Here is a 22,239-nt window from a genome sequence, read left to right as displayed (position 1 = left end):
TTTAATTCAATATCATGTCAGGATAATGAAAAAGCCACATAAACTAGACATTTTGGTCTTCATTTCCATCAGCTCCTAATAATGGGCATGGGGACCAGGGAATGTGGCAGAACTGGCATTGTGGTTTTATTGGGTGTTATTGTTGGATATGATTACCTCAGCTATGAATTTTATGATTTTTTAATATGCTTTTATATTATTCTTGTTTTTTAAATTGTTGTATTGTTCCTTTTTCTTGTTTTCATATTTGCTTTAATTGTTTGTAAGCCATCCAGAGTCATATATATGAGATGGGTGGCTATATAAATTTGAATAATGAATGAATGAATGAATGAATGAATGAATGAATGAATGAATAAACAAACTTAACGAACAGCAAGGACTGGAAGGCGTCAGGCTCAAGCCAATCAAGCATGAATGCTGTGGCAGGGTTTGACCAAGTCCCATCAGATTCCCTGCACAATGTGTAGGCAGACGCACAGGTGACACATGATATCATCACAAAGGTCTGGGCACCATGTAAATTACTCTTGTTCAAGGATGTGACTTTCTTGCTCTCAGAATTATGGACAGACCTGGACAGATCCCATTCTCTGAAGTGGCTTTTTGTGCTGCTTGTGGAAGTAGATAAAAGGGGAGGCAGAACAAACTGAGCTCTGTTGAGCGCAAGGAGAGTTGTTTACATGTGTTTGCACTTGATTGGGTTGAACTCATAGATGGTTGGAATGGTTTGGTTATTTTGCTCTATTTTGCTCTAGCTCTGCAAAGAAAGCCCAGCTGCTGTGTCCAAAGCTCATAAAAGCTGTGGTGGGTCGGGGGAAAGAAAACGAAAACTGGATAGAAAATAAGATGTCAGTCAGTCAGTCAGTCAGTCACCCACCCATACAGATTCTTATGTCAGCAAGGAGCAGTAAGAAGTGGATTAGACAGTAATTTGCAAAGCATCCATGTTTTACAATAAGAAGATCCCTTGTTTTAAGTGTTTGTTGCTATAGACTTAAGAGGGGCTAAGACTTATTTTCTTTTACTATTTGTATTTTATTGTGTATTTGTCTTATTAATGTTTAACATCTTACTTTGCAGATTTTCAGTTAAAAATTAAAGTTAATCAACAATATATTACCCCACATTTCAACTTAAAGCATCACTTGGAATAATCTCTTCCTCTGATTGGATTTATCATCTTGCCTAGCTATAATGCACCTGAATAGTTATGGGCACATCAAAATTTGGACTGTAGAACTCCATGATCTGGTCAAATAAATTCTGGTGTCTTTGAACATGTTGATCTAGCTTTTTAATGGATGGTTCTTCATTTTCTGGAAGTGAATCTTCTGGAACAGAAAAAAATCCTGAAAAATGATGACTCGCTCCTGAAATAGGATTGGACTACATCCAGAACATCACAAGCCATTTCCTGTTCTGGTAGACTCACTTCTAGAAATGCTGAACCATCATTGGAATGATCTGATTGGCATCTTTGGGGAATAAAACAGAACTGTGCAAGAACCATCAGAACATCCTATCACAACAACTCAGAATTCTGCACCTTCCTGATAATCATACAACTTACAACATAGTCATTTCTGGAAACACTACATAGTGCCCATTGACCTTCATTTTAAAATAAATAAATAAATAAATAAATAAATAAATAAATAAATGTGTCTACAATCTCACAAGAAATCTCATGAGGTTTGGATACTTTTAATTTTTTAAAAATGTTCTAAGATACAGTATGTGGGATTCTTATTTGTTTGGTATCTGCAGCATTGCATGAAATCACATTAAACTGTCTGAAAAGGATCTGATCCAAAGACATGCTTAAATGGGTCAGTTAGAAAGGTAGTGAATTGAGGAACATCAGATTGATCCAGACAATTATCCCAAAGTGGGTTAGGTCCAATCTTCTATACAATTAAACTAAACCTATCCAATCAGTCATGTTGTATGATTACAGAAACCAAGATAATTGCTTATTTTGCCTACCTAGTTCTCAGAAAGAGCTGGAGAAAAAAAAAAACAGTTAAAAAAGTGAGACTCTCCATTACACAACTCACCACCAAGGCCTGACAGCACCCAACATACTTCCTAAACCCCAACTGCCTGCAGGGCCCAAAGGATACCATTTGTTGTTTTCCTGGACCATGGGAAGACAATAGTGATTTAATAAATCTCTTGACTCAGATGTCCATAGGATATCAGGTACTTCCTGCAGAAAGTAGGCAGGCTCTCCAAAAATGGTGATTTTTGACTAGTAAGTATGATTGTGTGCTGCTAGTACCACCAATAAAGCAATTTCACTGGCTAGATTTAAGCATTTTGCAGAAACAGGGCCTTAGTAGGCTTATAGGGTGTGCCCTACCATTAACATTGTTCAGCAGCTAACTTCAGTGGCAAATGCTGAAGTCAGGAAGCAACAGAAGCATTTAGCAAGGCAGAGAACAAACAATAAAATTTAAAAAATTTAAATGCAAAGATAGAAATCAAAACCAAACATTTGGCAAAAGTGACACATTTTGATTGCCTTTCTAAATGAAAGGGAGCAGGAGGCACGCACATCTCCTAGGGCCTGCATCCCTAGTCTAGGAGCAGTAACTGGACATTATGCCCAGCAAGAAACTGGCAACCCAGTGCAGATTTTTCAGTACAGGAATTGTACAATCCCCAGACCTTGAAGCTGTTAGCCTAAACACCACCTTTTAAACTCTTGCAGCTGTTATTGTTTGTTTGGATCATCTTTCCCTGCAGCCAGATCCATCCATTAGGGGTGGCAATCCTACCCTTTTTAGCTAACTTGCTGTCTTCAGGTGTGGTGGAAGATGTCAACTGCCTGCAGTTTTCTTGGCAAGGTTCTTCGAAGTGGTTTGCCATTGGCTCCTTTCTAGGGCTGAAGGAGAGTGACTGGCCCAAGGTCACCCAGCTGGCTTTGTGCCTAAGACTCATGGTCTCCTGGTTTGTAGCCTGATGCCGTAACCACTACACCAAACCGGCTCTATTTATTTTGATAATGATGGGTAAATTTCAGAATTATTTGAATTTTCTGTTCTATTCTACTCTGTCCTCTCCCAATAGCATGTAACTTTTAAATTTTTAAAATACATCATAAACATTTTAGTAAATAACAAATTAATAATAAATAAAATATCTGGAAAATTAAAGGCATTATATTCATCATGTATCTTCCCCGTTCTTTTTCTTGAATTATGATACTGCCAAATCACTTTACCATCTTCTTTTTTCAGTAATTGAGAATATGAAGAAAGCATTACGTCTCGTTCAGACTGAATTGTAAATTATTGCTGTATCAATGATCAAGAGACAAGAGAAAAAAGCAATGTGGACCAAGAAAAGTCATCTGCCAAAGTTGTTCAGCCCACCCGGTTCTGTTCTCCCTCTTTGGAATTTCATCTTCTATTATCATTGCAAGCTCATTTCACATCTGCTGAAGAAAATAATAGTGGCTACAATCATACCAGAATTTAGTGACAAGGAAGGCTTGATATTCATCAGGATACTTCTCTCCTTGGGATTTCATATTGCAGTGAAGAAGAAACATCCCAGGACATTTTTCCATACTGCTGGAGAATCTAAGTTTTACATTAAGGATACAAGTACACAGATCTAGAAAGGAAATGTGTTGTCATGCAGTACATCAAAGCCTTTTTAAATATATGAATCAGTTTATACTGCATTAATTGAGGCCACTACAAGCCTGGGCAAGCTGTTCCTTTGCTGTAGATACTGCTGCTAGAGATAGAGACACTTCTGTTCCATGTACAACTGCCTAATTCACAATCCATGGGTGCTTCCAATTTATAGAAGTCCAAATGGAACAGTAGCCCCTTGTGAGTCAATATGATATAGCGGTTAGGGTGTTGGACTGGGACAGGAGAAACCTGGGATCAAATCCCCATTTAACCATAGAGTTTACGGATGACTAGGGCTAGACATTTTTGCTCAGCCCTATTTATCTCACAAGGACATTGTGAGGGTAATGGGAGGGGTGACCACATTTGTGCTGCCTTCAGCTCCTTAGAAAAATAAATATGACTGTGTTTATTATGTTTATTAATTTACAATAGCAGTAGTTAACTGCCAGCTTTGCAATGCTGTAGAGAAACGAGCATAGAGGATAGAAAGAAAAATGGTCATTTGCTAGAATGTAAGAACAAATTACAAATTACAAATTCTTCCAGTGCAGTCATGGCAATTGTCCTTCAGAAATTAATCTCATCAAGTTCAGTGGGAAGGACTCACTAATAACTGACTTACATTTGAAGTTCTGGTTATGTTGCAAATGACTGAACGAGCTGCATAAAATATTCCCAGAATTTTGTATTGCCTGACAGTTTCAAAAAAGAAATTAAAAAACTGCAGCCAAATACTTCACATGATTCTTTTCTATCTCATATTTTCAAATTCTGCACATGGCTCCTTCAATGAAATATATGAGTGCAACATTGCAAGTGGCAGATGTACCATAGGAAAAGAGATGTATCCAGCATTCTGTTCCCGTGTTGGCCAAACCAAATGCCCATGGAAATAACTCTTGTATCCCAGCAACTGGCATCAAGAGGTATACTATTTCTGTTGCGCGTGATAATATATAGCTATCCCTATCAATCAGCGATATAGACCAGAAACTGCATTGGTCACCTTGGCAGGACTGGAATAGGGAGATGTTGACCCTTCTGGATCTCTTGGCAGCTTTCAACATCTCTGTGTACAGGGCTGCCGTATAGCATAGAGTAGCCTTCCCCACCTAGCTGCCCTCAAGTAACCTTAGGACTACAGTTCCCAGAATTCCTGTTCAGCATGCTCATGAGGAATTCTGGAAGATAACAGTTCCAACATTTCTGGAGGGCATCACATTGGGGAAAGTTAGTGGCATTAAGGTTCTGCAGTCCCACCTTACCACCACAGAGTGGCACTACATGCACCCTAAGCACGTTCCATGCAGAGATTACTGCTACAAAAGGCATTATATGTCATTCCTTTTTTCTAGGTACATGAAACAAAATGATTGAATTTATTCAGCCATTTCTCTTACCGCCATCCTATTTATATAGTTTCATTATCATGCTAGCTGTCTTGTTATTTCTTGTCTATTCTAACCTTTTTCCTTCAATCACCAGTACTTGAATCTACCTGAAGTAAATGTTGAAGCTTTTCATGCAGGAAAAAGGCCCTCAATTTTGTACTCTGAAGGTTAATGCCAAATAAACATAAAGGAGCAGGCAAGGCAGGAACAGGGTTAAGATGAAGGATAAGATAGCAGCTGACTGTTACTTCAGTGCTAGCCATGGGATAGTAACCTCCATTGCTTTTGAGGGAAGAAGCTAGCTTAACTCTTCAACGCTTGCCATTGGTGTTCCCCCCCTCCCCCTATCCTCTCAGCTTCTGCAATCACTCTTTTCTTATGGTAAAACTGGTCCTGGAAATAGAAGGAACAAAAAGAACTTGAGTTGTAATGTCAACGTAAGTTGTAATATGAGTAGGTGACTCATGTATATCTCTGTGTCTATGTGTATTTTGTGTGAGTGTGTGTGTGTGAAAAAGGGGGGGAGGGAGAGAAAGAAAGAGACTACTTCTACACTATACCATTTCTATTCCTCAAACTACAGGTAGTCCTTGCTTAGTGACTGCCTCATTCAGTGACCATTCAAAGTTAGGACGGTGCTAAAAAAATAACTTTATGACCAATCCCCCCATTTACGACCTTTGCAGTGTCCCTCAGTCACATGATTGCTATTACAGTGAGTATCCCTTGTCCTATGTCTGTTGTTTTTCTTTGCCCCCTTGCAGACCTGAGAGATTGGATAGGAAGGGATTACAAAAGGGTAAGCAGGCACACAATGGCCAATACACTGGGCTGTTTGCGTAGCATGCTTGTGCTGCAAGCGCCAGCACATTGCTTTCAATGCCTTCCTCTCCAATAGATATTAAATACAAGCATTAATTCCCTTCTTTCTAATTATCCCAGCACTGGGTGAGCATTCTAAAGGGCAGGGTGGGGAAGTGGTTAGGAGGCAAACAAAAGCTGAAGGTGTGAAACTGATTATCCTTGTCAGTTTCAAGCCAACAACCCCCAGGGCTGAGGTGAGCATTCCAAAGGGTGGGAGAGTGGGGAAAAGGAAAGCAAAGTCATGGTCACATGATTTCCCATTTAGCGACCGCTTCACTTAACAACAGAGCTGCAGGTCCCAATTGTGGTCACTAAGTGAGGACTACCTGTAGTTTGAAGTTCTTCATCTCCACAGGCCTCAAAATACTGAGAACACTCAGAGAACACCATAAGACCATCAGCATTCACCTTCCAGTTGGCCAATAGAAAAGTGTAAACGTTGCACAGTGTTCTTCACTTTAAATTACTGCAGGTACTCTGGATCAACAAGAATCACCTTAATCCCAAAAGGGACATAAAATTAATTGCTTGCTGCCACCTCCATCAATATTTTCATATTGCTTGGTCATTTGCAAAGAAAAGAAAAAACCCTGAGCCTTTGCTATATGGAAGTTACCAAGCTTCCATTCCTCTATTGTATTTAAAGCTTCTTGCTACTCATACTAGGGAAAGAATAGCATGCCTGTAATTTTTGCAACCAGTTGTATGTCACAGTTATATGGTCATGAACAGGGCCATGGAAATACTGCAGTCATAAATATTAGCTCAGGAAAGCCAAAAATATTATTTTCAATTTGCAAGGACTGTAGCATACAGGAACAAATCATTGGGAAAGGGTACAGTCCTAAATGCATTTCCAAGGGATTTGAACCAATGTGCAGGATATTATTCTGAAAAAGCAGAATACAAGAGCAAGGATTTTGCAGAAGGAGGAGGCTTCCACATGGACTTCCACACACCGCAGCACTGTGCCCCTTTGTTCCCCACTGGCACTGTCCTTGGGCAGTTGAATCATTTTTCCTCTAGCTCAGTTGCCTAAAATGTCAAATCACAAAACTTCCATGTTGCAATTTGGTAAGCTTTGGCTCGCTGGGTTTTGGACAGGCCATTGGCAGGAACTCCTACCCATGCCTGCCTCCTGAGCTTTCCCCCCATCCCAGAAGTGGAAGTGGCCAGTATTGGGAGGAGCCTCTTTCATCATACCATCCTCCAATCACATCTTATCCTCAGGTTGGTGCTGAAAGTAGATCCCAATAAAATTCATACTTACATATGTATATTAAGTTTATTTATATTACTGCTTTTCTCCTTTAAAAGAAGGAAGACCATGACAATAATAAACATCCTGTTCACAAGATCTATACTTATTTTCCATAACAAGCTAGCAGGATGGCCCCAAATATTTATTATTTCCTCATCTCTGCTCTTTCTGATTTGGTCACTTTTAACCTGTGAATTTGATATTGATAATTGCCCAAATACTTTTGCTTCTGTTTTGCTCTCCAGACCAGGTACCCCTCCCATTAACTTTTCTTGCACTGCCCAGAAATAGAGGGGAGAGGGCTCAACAGAAATGCTTCTACTCATACAATGACAAGTCATACCCAATTACTATGCCTCAGTCTCCTTTCTTCACATCCACCTTATATTGAAGGCAGTGTATCCTGAGGAGTCTTTCTCTGAGATCATGTGGGACTGTGCTCATAATTTCTACTATTTTTTCTGAACCTTGTCCGTCAACCAGAAACAAACATCTTTACTTCTACATAAAAATGTTTGAGTGTATGTTGATCTCCATGTTAAGGCTCTAAGAGTTTTGCACATCTGTGTTGCATTGCTTAGCTTAGGAAACTGTAGCATATTTTTGCAGGAATCCTATACACTTGAATTATACCCAAAAGACCAAATTCCTCTCATGTGTTGAAGTTTTAGTCTAGACCAGTGTTTCTCAACCCCTGCCACTTTAAAGTGTGTGGACCAACTCCCAGAATTCCCCAGCCAGCATGGGAGTTGAAGTCCCCACACCTTAATGTGGCTGAGGTTGAAAAACACTAGTCTAGAATACTGGAAAGAGCGTATTTCAAAAGGACTAAGAGGAAAGAGGAATTTAGGTTTCCATCTCCCCCAGCCCCCATGTATGACTACAGTTCTTATCATCCCCACTGCAAGAATAAATACATTTGAAAGGTGCCAGGTTAGGGGGATCCTGCTTCCTCCCTTTCTGAACCAATTTGTGCACATTGCATTCCTCCTGCATTATCAGCTAGCAATCTGAACAGGAAGCAAACAAATTCCAGCTAGGTAACTTCAACCATCTGAGATTCAGAAACTGACAGAACAGGTCCCTGGCCTGTATCCGCCTCCTACAGGGAGGGTGGAGGCTTCCTTAAGCAGATGGCAAGCGTATAAATGTGTAGGGCTGAATATTTCCCACTGTACAAATATTTGCTTTGTGAGCTGTAACAAAAAGGGGGGAAAAGATTTACCACAGAGACAAAGACTTAGGAACACCTCAGCAGTTAAGCAGCAGAAAGAACATGAAATTGGATGAATGAGTGTGTTCTTGATTTATGCTTCATTGTTTCAAGGGTTACACCTCTATGCAAGCCTATAAAAGGCCTGTAAGAGGAAAATTCCAGTGCTGATGTGTCTTAACTTAGGGACTGAGTTAACGAGACACCTTGTCTTCTTTAAATGGGCATAGCATTTTGCAGAAAATTCCCAGAGAAAAACCCTGAAAGCTGATCCCAATTAAAATCTGCTTTGCCCAATTCCAGCTAGGTGGTTAATTTGGGCATTCCACATTAAATGTTTTAGGATATTTATTTATCAAATTTATAGAGCTGCCCATCTCATGGATGTGACTCTGGGTAGTGTACAATTTTACTCTCAGTCAATAGTCAAAGGAAGGAAAAAGGCCCACACATTCTGATAATTGAAGGATTGGGCATTTTCAGAGACAGTGGGATTTTGTGAATCATCTTTGAATGTCAGGTATATCTAGGCGTGTTCATGGGGCGGAGGGAGTGATGGTGGTTAAGAGAGAGAAAATGACATATTGTGCATGACCATGTCATCAACCAAACCCATAGACTTACATACTTCTGTCAGATATCGCATATGTGTCACCATTTTGGGGTCATCATGGTTTGCTGCAGAAGTTGTTAGGCCTATCTACCCACCAATGACACATCACAATGAACAGTCCCCAGTTTCAAAGGACACCTGCCATACAGACTGGAGAATTCATTGCCAAGAAACACCAGGGCCATGTTATAATAGCAATTACTATGGTGACCCTTTCAATTTGTCATTATAGTGGCATGGCTCAATCATGATTACCCAATTATCTGAGTTCCAACAACCATCAAATCATAATGTCTAGGTATAAATAATCCACAAGTGCATGGAACACATTATGGTTTACCATGGTGTATGAACCCACCATTTACATTTTGATTACCTGAAGCTAGCCTGTCTCAATGTTTTCATGACTGCTCCTCATCTGGCAATTCCTACAGTAACTTTTCTTAAGGTGAGATGCAATAGCTAATCTCCAAGACATTTCAAAATGGTATGTGTTTTAGAGGAATATTATCCTTAATTTCACATCCTTTTCCAGCAATCCTTTAAATAATTTATCTTTAAATATTTTTTTTGTTTTCTTTTTTAAAGCTAAAAAAAGCTTGAACTGCATTTTACTGCTGTTCTTTATTCTTTAATTACTGGAGGATATTATTATTATTAAGTTAAACCATATTCATCTTTTTCATTTTGTGGTAGAAAGGAAGGATACACAAGTGTAGTAAAGTCAATTTAAAAGCAGGAACTCTCCAAGCTACATGTTCCACTAGGGATAAGAATGACTCAATGAGAAAAGAATATATACATACACACACACACACACACATTTGGTCTCACAATGTGCTCTACTGAAGCATGAAAATACAAAGGCATTAACAATGTCATTAAGAAATAAGGAATTCAACTCAGGATAATTACACCCTACAAATGCCCTTGGGATGGAGCTAAGAGATACATAAAGGTAGACTAGCCATCATCTGAATAAAGCTGATGGTTTACAGGATGAAGTGGCAGGCAGGAGGAATCTATATCTAAACTGCAAATATTTCACTCTGTGGCAGGGATGAAAAACTTTAAATCTTCAGGTGTGGTTTGGTTGTATTTGGCTGTATGGTTGTTTGACTATATTCACTACTTTTAGTGAACTTTAGCAGAAGTTAGGATGTGAGTTGTAATCCAACATCTCAGGGCCCCGTGCTGGAAAAGGCAGCTCTAAGGATTAAGTCCATTGATTTGTTTAATTAAGGAATAAGGTAACAGTGAAGAAAGAGAGAAGTGGATATTATTCATTTTATTTGCATCTTATCCTTTCTGCAAGGAGTTTTTGGCAGCATCTCCTACTTCATTTTATCTTCACAACTGTTGAAAACACTGCTACTGGTTTATTGTGAACTTCATGACCATTAGGAATAGATATAGCAAGTAAGTGACTCTCCTCTTTTTGCCTCTGCTCTGGTACTGGAAGTCTGATACCTAAGAGTATTTCTGCCTAAGCCTTTCTCTAACCACAAAGATTGAAAACTCAAGAGTGCAGGCTTTCTACTGGCAGGTATAACTACTTAATACAGGTAGTCCTCATTCAGTAATCACAGTTGGGACTGGCAACTCAGTTGTCAGGTGAAGTGGTTGCTAAGTGAAAAATCATGTGACTGCAACTGTACTTACAATTTTACTTCAGCTTTCCTTTGCTTTACAGGATCAGAAGGATACGACCCCAAACAGCTGGGTGAGCCCAAACAGTAGGGAAGGTGTCGAACTCAACTCATGAGGAAGCCAGGTAAAAGGGCAAATTATAGACTTTTTTCCCCACTCCCCTGCCCTTTTGAATGCTTACCCCAGCACTGGGATAATTAGCAAGAAGAGAATTAATGTTTATATTTACATTCATTGGAGAGGAAGGGATTATTAGAGAGTAGCAGACACACAATGGGGAATACACATCAAAAAGAATGCCCTGGTGCTGTCTGTCTGCCTAGCCAACTCACTGCTCCCAGCTGCTTAGAAGGCAAAAAAAAACCCCTTTAGCGTGAAACTGATTAGGGTCTTGTCGGTTACAGGCAGCAGCTGCAAGCTGACCACCAGGTGCTAATCAACTAATTAAGGTTACAGAGCTGAGCTTCTTAACTTGGAATTACTGCTGCACTGTGGAGAAAAGTAGCTCAGGAAGATACCTTATTCAGGCAATGGGGGGGGAGAAAAAATGATTCAGGCATGGGACAATGCATACTAACTGATTGTAATGGCAAACAAGTGACTGAGAGAGACATGAAGGTTGTAAATGCTGTCATTGGTTACAAAGTTATATTTTCATCACTATTGTAATTGCAAATTGTTGCTGTCAGAGGCAGTCACTAAAAGAGGACTACCTGTAAACTTTATTTTTTGGTCCTTAAGTGTCCATGTCTAGATACTCTTAATGGGCTCAGTACTACTATAAGCAACAGTGTACAGACAGTGAATGATCTGGAGAATTCCACCCAGTTTTACTTTAAAAATGTCCCTACGACAACAATCTTATGAAATAGATCATGCTGAAAGATAATGATTGGATCATAATGCCACTCAATGAGTATCATGATTAAATGTTAATTTAAAACTGGATCTCCTGGGTTATAATTTAACATACTGGAATCACTATGTCACAGACTTAACAATTTTAAGATTAACATTATCTGTATTAAAGACATTACTTAACAATCCTGAAGAACTGAATGCATCCATCTGACACCATGATTATATTTATAGAGTACAAATGATTGAACTGTTAATAGTAGGGGACATTTGGAAAAAAATACTGAAAAGTTGGTTGAATTTTGAAGTAAAGGTGCACAAAGACCTTAATGGGGTGTTAAATACAGAAAACGGGGCGGGGGAGTAGAGTATGTAATTACAGAAAATTTTTCCTCACTGAAAGTTAGATATAATGTTCTTGGAAGAATTGCGGAAAAGTCAACTGTTGCACAGCTAAAGTCAGTATGCTAAGCTATAGTTTGTGTAACCATGGTCTGTCAAATAAGCTGCAATTGGTTAGTTTCAAAAACATATTATGCTATAATCCAAAATGTTGTGGGGTGTTTTTTTTTGTTTGTTTTTTTTGGAGAAAAACCCATGTTTGACCTTTAAGTAGTATGTCAAAATCCCTAGTTCAGAAAATAGTGGATGGAACCAGAACAAAACTCAATTGCCTTTTATGCCTTTTACATATATTATAATAGTTACAACTATTACGCTCCAACTGTGTATTCAATTTTCCTCTTCTGTCATATTAAAAGTTAAAGTTCTTAACTTTTGGAGGTCTTATGAGGGTTGGAACCAAAGATTTTGGGGGGATTGCATGTGGTCTTAGAATTTAGTGCTATGCCCGCCTACCATAAACAACTTACAAATCATATGGCTCTGTTCACAAAATACAGAGCCAAAAGCAAACAAACTACATATGTGTGTATCTTCCATAAGGTCTGCTATGTCTGGTGCTTACATGATGCTTGTCATGGGGGTTGGGACCACATGGAAGACTGAAATGAGGAACTGCTCTTGAATCCATAGTGAAAAGTAAAAAAATAAATAAATAAAAGGGCATAATCTTGTGTTCTCTAACAGTGAGGAACTTTGCAGGTGACAGTACCTAGCTGACCTTGGCTGATATAGAAAGCTATGAAGGGTTGGTTCTATAATAGTACTTAGATGGGGAACCACCTTGGTAGTGTAAGGTTGTAGGCTACACTAAGAAGTAAAAAAAAAGCAAAACAAAAAACCCAAAAAACCAGAAGAAAGCAATGGCGAACCATTTTCATATCATGTCAAGAAAACAGCATGGATGTGTGCATGTAGGTCGCTGGAAGTTAAGTCTGACTTGAAGGCAATTTCAACAGTGAGAAAGGTTCATGCAATTTGTTATGACACAAGACTGAACTAATGCTAGGATAATAAGGGTTGAGGATTTCCATGGTGTTTCTGGAATCCATGCTGAAATCAATTCAGTGAATTCTCTGCTAAGCAAGGAAAATGAGCTGTGATGATGGTGAAATTTTCTGAGCTTGAACCAACCTTCTCTAATTTTTAAGTTTAAGACACACATTGGTTCTTGGAAGGAATGTGCAAAGCCCTACCCTCTGATCAATCTCTTTGTAAAACCAGTTTTACTGGACTTTTAACTTGTGCTGTCAGACCATTCATTCAGGCTTTTTTTGAAAGCCTTTTCCTTCTTAGATACTCGCAAACAAAAAAACTGGCAAAAAATCCAGATCACATTCAGTGAAAAGCTCATGGTAAGGAAGAAAAGGGGGATTCCGAGGAGCAAGCAGGGTTCTGTTATATGAAACTTCCATCTTTTTGAACTGTGCCCCACCCTGCAATTAGGGAACACCATCCCCGTGTAAAAAACTACTGGTGCTGTCATCTTCATTTTGGCCCCTAATATTAGTTCACTGAGGTATTTTATATGGTAACTTTTTCCTCATTATTTGTTTCAACTGGTTTATGAAAGAAGGGTCTTTGACACAATTCTAAGGCAACATAGTTCAGGAATATGGCAACTGCTTTACATGCAGAATATCCATTGTTCCATTCAAGCATCCTTCACATACAACTGGAAAATCCTCAGGCTAGTATCCTGGATAGTCGCAATCACTGCTTACAGTCTTGGGATAGAAACAACAATGTTCCAATTCAAAAGAAGGCAACTTCCTGTTTTCCTTTGTATTTGAATGTACTTTTATTATATTTGAAGTTGTTATATTTTGTAGTATATCCTAGTGCCTGAAGACAGACAGCAGAATAAAAATATTGTAAATAAATAAATTAGGTTGGTCATATCAAAGTCAGCATCTGGCTGTGCTCATATATCATAATTAACCATGCTAGTTACAAACCTAGTGGTCACATTTGTACAATATGGTAAGTTTGGTTAGTTTTGATTAGATATGTGCAAAATCTACCATTCCAGGAATGGAAAAAACCAGAAAACTCCATCATGTTCTGTTGCTCCTCTGGACCACACTAATCCAGCCATTTCAGGTGAGTTAGTTGTTCTTTTGGAAGTTAATCTTCCAAGTTTGAAGTGAATGTTGATTCTAATAAGCCACAAGATCACCCCAGTATAGCTGGCTCAACATGGTCTGGAGAAGGAATGGAACATTCTTCATTTTGCACATACCTGGTTTTAATCTTGCTTCTTTTTCCCTTCAGGGTCATCCAGACTGAGATCATTTGCTCAGTTGTGGTTCAGCTTATTGTGCAATCTCAGAAAATGCAACACACATTAAGAAAAGGGCAAAGCTTCTCTTTCATGGTCATAGCCCCTTCTTGACTTTTTTTGAAACACCCCCTCCCCTGATGTACTTGCCTGTAAGGTAGTTTGGACCTGAGTGAGTGGCTTAAAGTCATCTCAATGATCTTCCATGGCTGAAGATTTGAACTTGGATCTCCCTGATTCCAGTCCAATACCATAACTGTTGATGCTGGTGATGACGATGGTTATATACAAAATGTAAAAGCAGAAGCAATGCAGTGTAGTTTTTGCAACTGCAACAAGGAGGAGCCTTTTCTTCATTCTCTTTAAAAATGTCCCTGCTTCCTTACGAACTTCATATTAGAGAAGCAGGTTCCAAGTATATGTAGCAGCAATATATTGATATTGAAGATCTCACATGCAACACAATCACTCCTTTACTACGGTTTTGTGGAAGATTATGAAATGGCAAGTTGAAGAATTCTGAATTGGCTTATCTCTTAATAAAATATTTACACACTGAACTAACATGCTGAGCAGTTATCTGGTGCCCCGTGTCCGACTTCCAATACCATACAGAGATTACAATGATACATAAGTAATTTCAGCAGAGTTGAAATATCAAAGAAATAGATTTTTGCCAATCAGCTCTGTAAGCAAGCAATGAGCAGGAACTGAATACAATTTTGATCCTGGAAATTTGTGCCAACATCTTGTTTTTATACACACTCCATTGCTCAGACACCTTTCAGGAGGTGAGATATTTTAAAAGTTAATAATTTATTATGTCTTATGGGAAATGAGAAATGGTAAGTTAGTTTAAAGGTTGGAATGTTTGTTGAAATGATTTTATATCTTCTTTTAAGAAGTGCCCCCCCCCCATTTTTGATTATGTGCTATAAAGTCTCTTTTGCCATGTAGGACTCTAATGTGCATTGGATGACTCTAAGTATTATTTTGCTAGCATGTGAAATTAACAATATTGTACAATGTTGTTTGCACTGTCAGTCTCCTTTCTTTGATATTAATAAGTAGCCTGATCTCTTCCAATCTGTTGGCCACCATATTGTTCTCCAGATTTGCTGGCATAGTTTGGTTAGAACCTTAACTGACTCTTCTTCTGTTGTTTGCCATATTTCAATGGGTATTCCATCAGTTCCTGTAGCTTTCCATTTTGGTAATGACTGGAATGCTCATTTAACTTCATCTTCTAGTATTAGAGATTCTTTTTAAGTAGGAAATAACTTATAGGGTATCTTGGATGTTAGCATCTCTACTTTAGAGAATTTCTTTATGCTCCTTCCATCTTTGATACTTGAATCAGTTACCCTCTGTCCACTGGCATCCTTTAGCATATCAGTTTGAGGTTGGAACCTCCTTCTGAGTTCAGATATATTTTGGAAGACTTTCCTTGTTTTTCCATGTCTGCTCCTATCTTTGATGTCATTATAGATCTTGTAATATTGCTTCTTATCACATCTAACAGCTCTCTGAAATTCTTTGTTAAGTTCCTATCTGAGAGATATTTGTTTTCCTTGGCTTTGGCTTCTCTTCTCTTCTTGGCAATTTCCATTATTTGTTCTGGAATCCAGTTTGCTTTCTTCTATTTCTTGGTCTTTGGCAATCTCTTTTCACACTCATCTTTAACAACTTCTTTTATTTCATTCCACAGTTTCTCTGGTTCCCTGTCAATGAGGTTCAGGACTTCAAAGCAATTCCTGATTATTTCCTTGAAAATGATGGATATATGCACAATATCATATCATGGAAACTGTTGGCTTTCTTCTTTCACTTGGAACTTGCAAACAAGCAGCTTGTAATCTGTTCCACAGTTAGCCCCTGGCCACATCTTTACTGTTATAACTGAGCTCTTCCATCTCCTTGTACCAATAATACAGTCAAATTGATTTCTGTACATGCTATTTAATGATGTCCATGTATATAGGTTTCATCTTGGTTGTAGGGAGCAATAAAGAAATAATTGAATTGGCAGAAATTATGTCATTCTTCTGCTTCATTTTGGTGTCCTAGACCATATGTTCCAATTATGTTTTCCTCCATAATATTTCCAATTTTGGCATTCCAGCATTCTACCAGAAGTAGTACATCTTGCTTGCATGTTCTGTCAATTTTAGATTGAACATGACTATAAAACTACTTCTTCTTCAGCTGTTCTGCTGTTTCTGCTGCTGCTTCTGCTGCTTCTTCTGTTGGAGCATTAAACCTGAATATTCAACATATGAAAGGGCTCTCTGTGAAGAGAAACTGATGCTATTTCATCTTAAAGTACTGTCCCTCCTACATCCTTCCTGATATGAAAGTAACACTGTTACTTCTTTGTTTTTTGTGACTTGAATAATAAAAAGTGTGATCTTTTGACTGGAAGTATCCAATCCCAGTCCATCTCAGTGTTAGTCAATTCATTTCCTATTTCATTGTGCTGAGATTTCCCATGTTTATGCTTTTTACATGCCATGTTGCCACTGTAATCCTGTCTTTGCATCTTCAGTTTTTCTTTTTCTGCATGGCAACATCAGCAACCATACATCTCAAAGGCTTTAAATTAGTCACATTGTAAACACTATTAGTACTCCAAAAGATCCTCAGCTCTTCCTCAGTAGCATATTGAATGCCATCTGACCCTGAGGCACCCATCATCTAGCACCATGTAATCAATCACTTTGTAAGGTCTGGTTCTCTTGGTAAAATATGGGAGTGATTTACCACTGCCTTCTCCCATACAGTATGAAATAATGCCCTTGCCATTGTCCCTAAAGTGATCATTTGCTTCCAACAACTTTCTGTATTGCTATTCCCAATATAAGTACCAGCTTGCTTTAGCTGGCAGCTGGAATTACCTTCATACCTTGGATGACCCTGCTGGGAGTATATTCTCTTTGTGTACCTTTCAAGCATTCTTCATTCATCCCTCCCAGGACCACCACCACCACCACTATCAGGCAGGACAGCAAGACTCAAGGGAGAATGACTTATATGCCTATTTCCTCTCTCAGCTAAAAACAGACAAGAAAGAAAATTGCCTGACACCAAGTTCCATATTGTCTATTTTGTAGAGAACCAAGGAGATGACTTTGGAGAAATGAAGCAGAGACAACAATTGAAGAAACATGCTTTAAGGCCAGGAAACAGAAAAAGCATGAGAAAGAAGATCAGACTGATTCCTCCCTAATTCAGTAGAGTACAAGAGGCAGGAAGGGAGGGGAAAACTCAGACAGGCTTTCAAGATTCTGTTATTACAGTGTGTATCATTACAGTATAGTTCCAACCAGACTTGTAGAATGTTTCCTGATTTGGCCTACTCGAAGGTCTGACATTATTTACTAGCAACAACTCACCAGGTTTTTAAGCTGAGTCTTTCGCAACCCTACTCCAGTTGCTGGGAACTGAACATTGGGGTATTTTGCACACAAAGTATATGCACTACCGTCAAGCTACAGCCCTTCCTTGGTTTCTTTGTTGCATTCTATACTTTATAGCAAAAGTAACATAAGTGTCCAGTACAAGACACAATGATGTCATATTTGTCATAATGTCATCATGCAAATGAAGCATAATTGTGTCATTTCCATGATGATATCATGATTGTGTGATGTCATTTGCCCCTTGCTATCCCACAGAAACCCTGGCAATGAGTATATGCAATAAATAAATAAATAAATAAATAAATAAATAAATAAATAAGTTATTGTTAACTTTCTGAAATCTCTTTCTCCCACACCTGAATCCACTATTGTTTCTCTGGTGCCACAAAAATGTCAAGAAGCAAAGAGTATTTCTAAGCACTAACTAATCTGTGACACAAGAGAAAAAGATAATGATAAACTATGGAATAAAAAACAATGTTTTATTTTAAACAAAAGGTAGGCTCCATTCATCATACTTGAATCATTCCATTAAAATTAATGGAACTTACCTTTATTATAAACAACATAATGCTCTATTTATTTCAACAGGTTTATGCAAAGTATGTTGCAATATGGATTCAAACTCAGTGTGTACACATTCTGGCTAAGGAGAAGAAAATATTCTAAATTAAAATATGGAGAGGAAAAAAAGCAAGAAAGAATACCATTTAATCTTAGGATCAGCCCCTTTTTAGTTCAACAGTTAGGTTACTGTTCCTTCTTGAATAGGTTCATACTAATAACACTGTAGTTATCTGAAGAGATTTGTTTTACAATGTACTTCCTTCCATTTATCAATTTGTGCCCCATGTTAATACTGGCCTATCTGAGTGACTGCCTCTCCCTTTAGAAACCTGACCAGATATTAAGATCTGCAGGAGAGGCCCTTTTGAAGATAGCCCACCTGGCAGAGCCTTTACCTGACACATAAGAGAGTTTTCTCCTGCATCATACCCAGTGTGGAATGTACTGTTTCTGGAGTTGTTTTTAGTCCTACTTTCTCTGTTTTCAGATAGGCAGCTGGGCTTATGTTATTGAAATTACATTCACATTGCTTTTATCTTACATTTTTAATTATTATAATTATTGCTATAGTCTTGAGTGGAACTAAGTAGGGTATTGTCAGGCCTAGCCCAAGGAACTCCAAGAGACATTGCCAATTCAGTCCAGCTATGTTTATTAGCTACAACCTCTAGCAAGAATCTTCCCAGACTAAAACCCCAGTTCCCAAAGTCATCCAGCCACAACAGTGTGAATTCCTCAGGGAGGTGCCAGTCTCATCCTCTCGTTCCTCCCACGCAGTTCTGGCGAGCTAAGAAAATGTTTATCTCCCTGAGCCTGGCCTTCATAATTCCATTCCATCACAGGTATGTTCTGAACTGAGCAGAAAAGTAGGCTATAAATTCAATTAATCAATAAACATATTAATTCAAATAAGTATTTCCCAACATTCTTGATAGGTCCTAATACAGCTTGTGGCAAGACTGCAACCTTAGAGCATGTAATCTCTTATTCCTTTAAAGATTTTTTGCAGGGAAAATTTTATCAAATGATACCTATTTTTAGGATGTATCAATCAAGTATAGCTCTCCCGCTTGAAATTCCACTGTCCATATAAAATCTAGGTATGAGAGGAAAGCAGGTAATTTCAACAACTGAAATATGGAGAACATCAAAACGTGCTCCCATAACAGAACTCACATTATGAAAGCTTTGAATAATAATCAAGTTGTGCTAATGACTGGAGGAAAATAGAAGTGTTGCAGGTGTAGGGAATGTATTTAAAATTCTGTAGTGCCTATTTTCAGAATAAAATAAAGGAAATTCACAAATGAATCCAAATCTCAAGCAACTGCCCCCTTCCAAAAATCCTTAGTCTTGAAAAGAAATGCATGCCAACATTTAAATACAACTTAGAACAACCTAAGAAATCATAGGTGATGAGAGCTATCTAGCAGAACTCAGAAATATGACTAGGCCTTAATACTTAATAAAGCATGCATCACTATTTATCTTTTGGGCTGGGACACACAGTGATAGCACAGCAAAACTAGTGCACCGTCAGAGCTAAATGCAACAGGATTTGCTATTGAGATTATGTACACATCATCAGCTGAAATTTCTGGAGTGAGCAAAGTAAATATGACAAATACTTAATTGTTTCAAGAATATTGACGAAGTTAACCTTAATTTTGCTGATGTCTAACGAGGATGGTTAACGTTGTATTAAATAAAAGAAATATATCAGCTATGCCCTTAGATAACCTAAATTCAGAATTTTGGGAGTAAAACAAGTTGCTACATGGAATTAATGAATATCTTCATTCTCTAAGCCTTTCCCACATTCACTGAATGCATGAAGAAGAGAAGTTTGAATTACAACCACTGTCCCAGCTCCAGACTACCTTAATTCCAGTAGAAAGTAGCTTCATCTAAATAGATTCTACATGCAAATCTTCTGTGGCCATAAACATTCTCTGTGCAACTGCGAACTGAAAAAAGCTTGGCTCTTCAATTGCATATGCCAAACTTCTAATTTGGTGCTCTCTTGACATGTTGAATTACAAATACAATAACTTGGTTAGCAAGTCCACTACTCATGCTGGTTAATTATGGATCATATTCATAGAATAAACATTTTTGGAAGGCACCAGTTTGGGGAAGTTGCCTTCAGGAAAGGGATCAAATCCTGGCTCTGCCAGAAGGCCTGGGGGCCAGAGGGGGGCCCACACCTGTGGAGATGGCTGGTGGGGTGATGGGTTGTCCCCCCCCCAGCATCTGACAGGTTTTTTAGGGCTAAAATCATAGGAGGTTTTTAGGGCATTTTTAATATATGTTTTTAAATTATAGATTGTATCCATGTTTGGAGAGACCTGTGTTTTTTCTTCTTTTTTATTATTGTGAGCTGCCCAGAGTCACCCGTTGGGGGAGATGGGTGGCATACAAGTCTGAAAATAAATAAAATAAAATAAAATAAATATATTACCAAATTATGTTAAGCATTCATCTATGTATCTGATAGCCCTTCCAAAAGACAGATATATGCCATTGTACATATATATGTATTATCCTTCAGCTTGAATGGACAGAGATGGCCCCAGAACCATCCAACATAATTTTCAACCCTATCCTTCACCACGTTCATGGGATATGGCTATGTCGTCAGTGCAGAACATGAGAACATAGTGCCATGACAGAAAAATGCATATCGTTAATACCATACTGTAAGGAAAAGGGGATGAAACTGCCAAGTACAAAGAATTGATTAACCCCAACATATTTCTAGTACAAATTCTTTGGCTTCAGTGTTTGGCTCTTTTTACAACACACACACACATTTGATTTTATTAACATCTAACCATCCATCCATCCATTATGAATATTTATTCCATTGTTCTCCTGTTAATTCCAAACTATTGACATTCAGAACAGCATGAACATCTATGAAAACTATTAAATCTTCCAGAATAAAATGCATTATGTGAAATGGCTTCTGTTGAAAAGGGAACAATTATAGACATGATCACACCATATGAATTAATGCTGCATTTTGAGTGCCCCATCTCTAGTAATTAGCTTAACCCACCAATTTCTTCCTGAAAAAATGCCTACATCCAATGTCCAATAAACATGAATTTAACAGTAATTTAAAATCTATATAAGCATGAAAAATAAATGCCAAAATGGTCTTGTAGTGATACACCTGTATAGAATACTTCATTTATTCTATGCCACTCTGTACACTTGAATATCTAACTTAATGTATTCTAATGAATATTTATAAACAATTATTATGGGCTTATTTTGAAAAAAAAGGTATATTTTCTGGTACTAGGAGTCTGAAATACTTAAAGCTGCTGACCCTTTTTTAGATATCCAAAGATGTTTTAATGGCTGATATTACTTGGCACTTTGGGGCAAATGATACTTAACATTGCAACTTGTCAAAAACAATAATTCATCATTTCATCCTGCTAATCAATCTAAGGTAGATATTCCACAATCTGCCCAGGCTTGGATTCCCTCCAAGGCTCAAATTCAGATAATAAAGCTCACTTAAACCTTTGCATAAATAGATTGCATGTTTGTAATGGCATATATACAATGACTCCTCACCATGTTGCCGATTCTCATCCTTAATCTAGAACATCTCTTTGAAAACTATTCAGTTCAGCATCTTTTAGTTATAATTATTATTAGATTTTTATCCCACCTTTTTATGTATAACTCAAGGCAGCAAACTTACCTAATACTCCTTCCTTCTCCTATTTTCCCCACAACACAACCCTGTGAGGTGAGTTGGGCTGAGAGAGAGGGACTGGCCCAAAGCCACCCAGCCACCTTTCATGCCTAAGGGAGGCCTAGAAGAGAGTCTCCTGGTTTATAGGCCAGCACCTGAACCACCTGAACTAGCCTAAACTGGCTCTCTAGCTATGGAACAACCCTTATTCCAGGCAATGTCCTGAACTGTAGTGAAAGCAGAAGCTTGAGGAATTAAAAAGTCTATGGAATTAATATTTAATTTATTTAACATATCTACCAGTATACAACTACCCATCTACGAAAGCACTCTGGGAAGCCATATAAATATG

General features: G+C 38.2%; 1 protein-coding gene across 1 annotated transcript in view; it reads left to right on the top strand.

Moving 5' to 3' along the window:
• The window catches only part of AGR3 (anterior gradient 3, protein disulphide isomerase family member), a 131,580-nt gene extending 120,877 nt beyond the window's left edge, over positions 1-10,703 (top strand). The window contains exons 10-11 of the mRNA XM_088150668.1: positions 3,246-4,579; positions 10,689-10,703. Coding sequence (XP_088006794.1) covers positions 3,246-3,295 — 50 coding nt within the window. The 3' untranslated portion in view covers positions 3,296-4,579; positions 10,689-10,703. The remainder of the gene's footprint in view (positions 1-3,245; positions 4,580-10,688) is intronic.
• Positions 10,704-22,239: the final 11,536 nt, after the last annotated feature.

This window comes from Python bivittatus, unplaced genomic scaffold (genome assembly GCF_059951505.1).
Source record: "Python bivittatus isolate LINGU-HERP-01145 unplaced genomic scaffold, Pbiv_v1 ctg000610_np1212, whole genome shotgun sequence".
NCBI classification, from domain to species: Eukaryota; Metazoa; Chordata; class Lepidosauria; order Squamata; family Pythonidae; genus Python; species Python bivittatus.
This window is presented reverse-complemented; position numbering and strand designations above follow the sequence as displayed.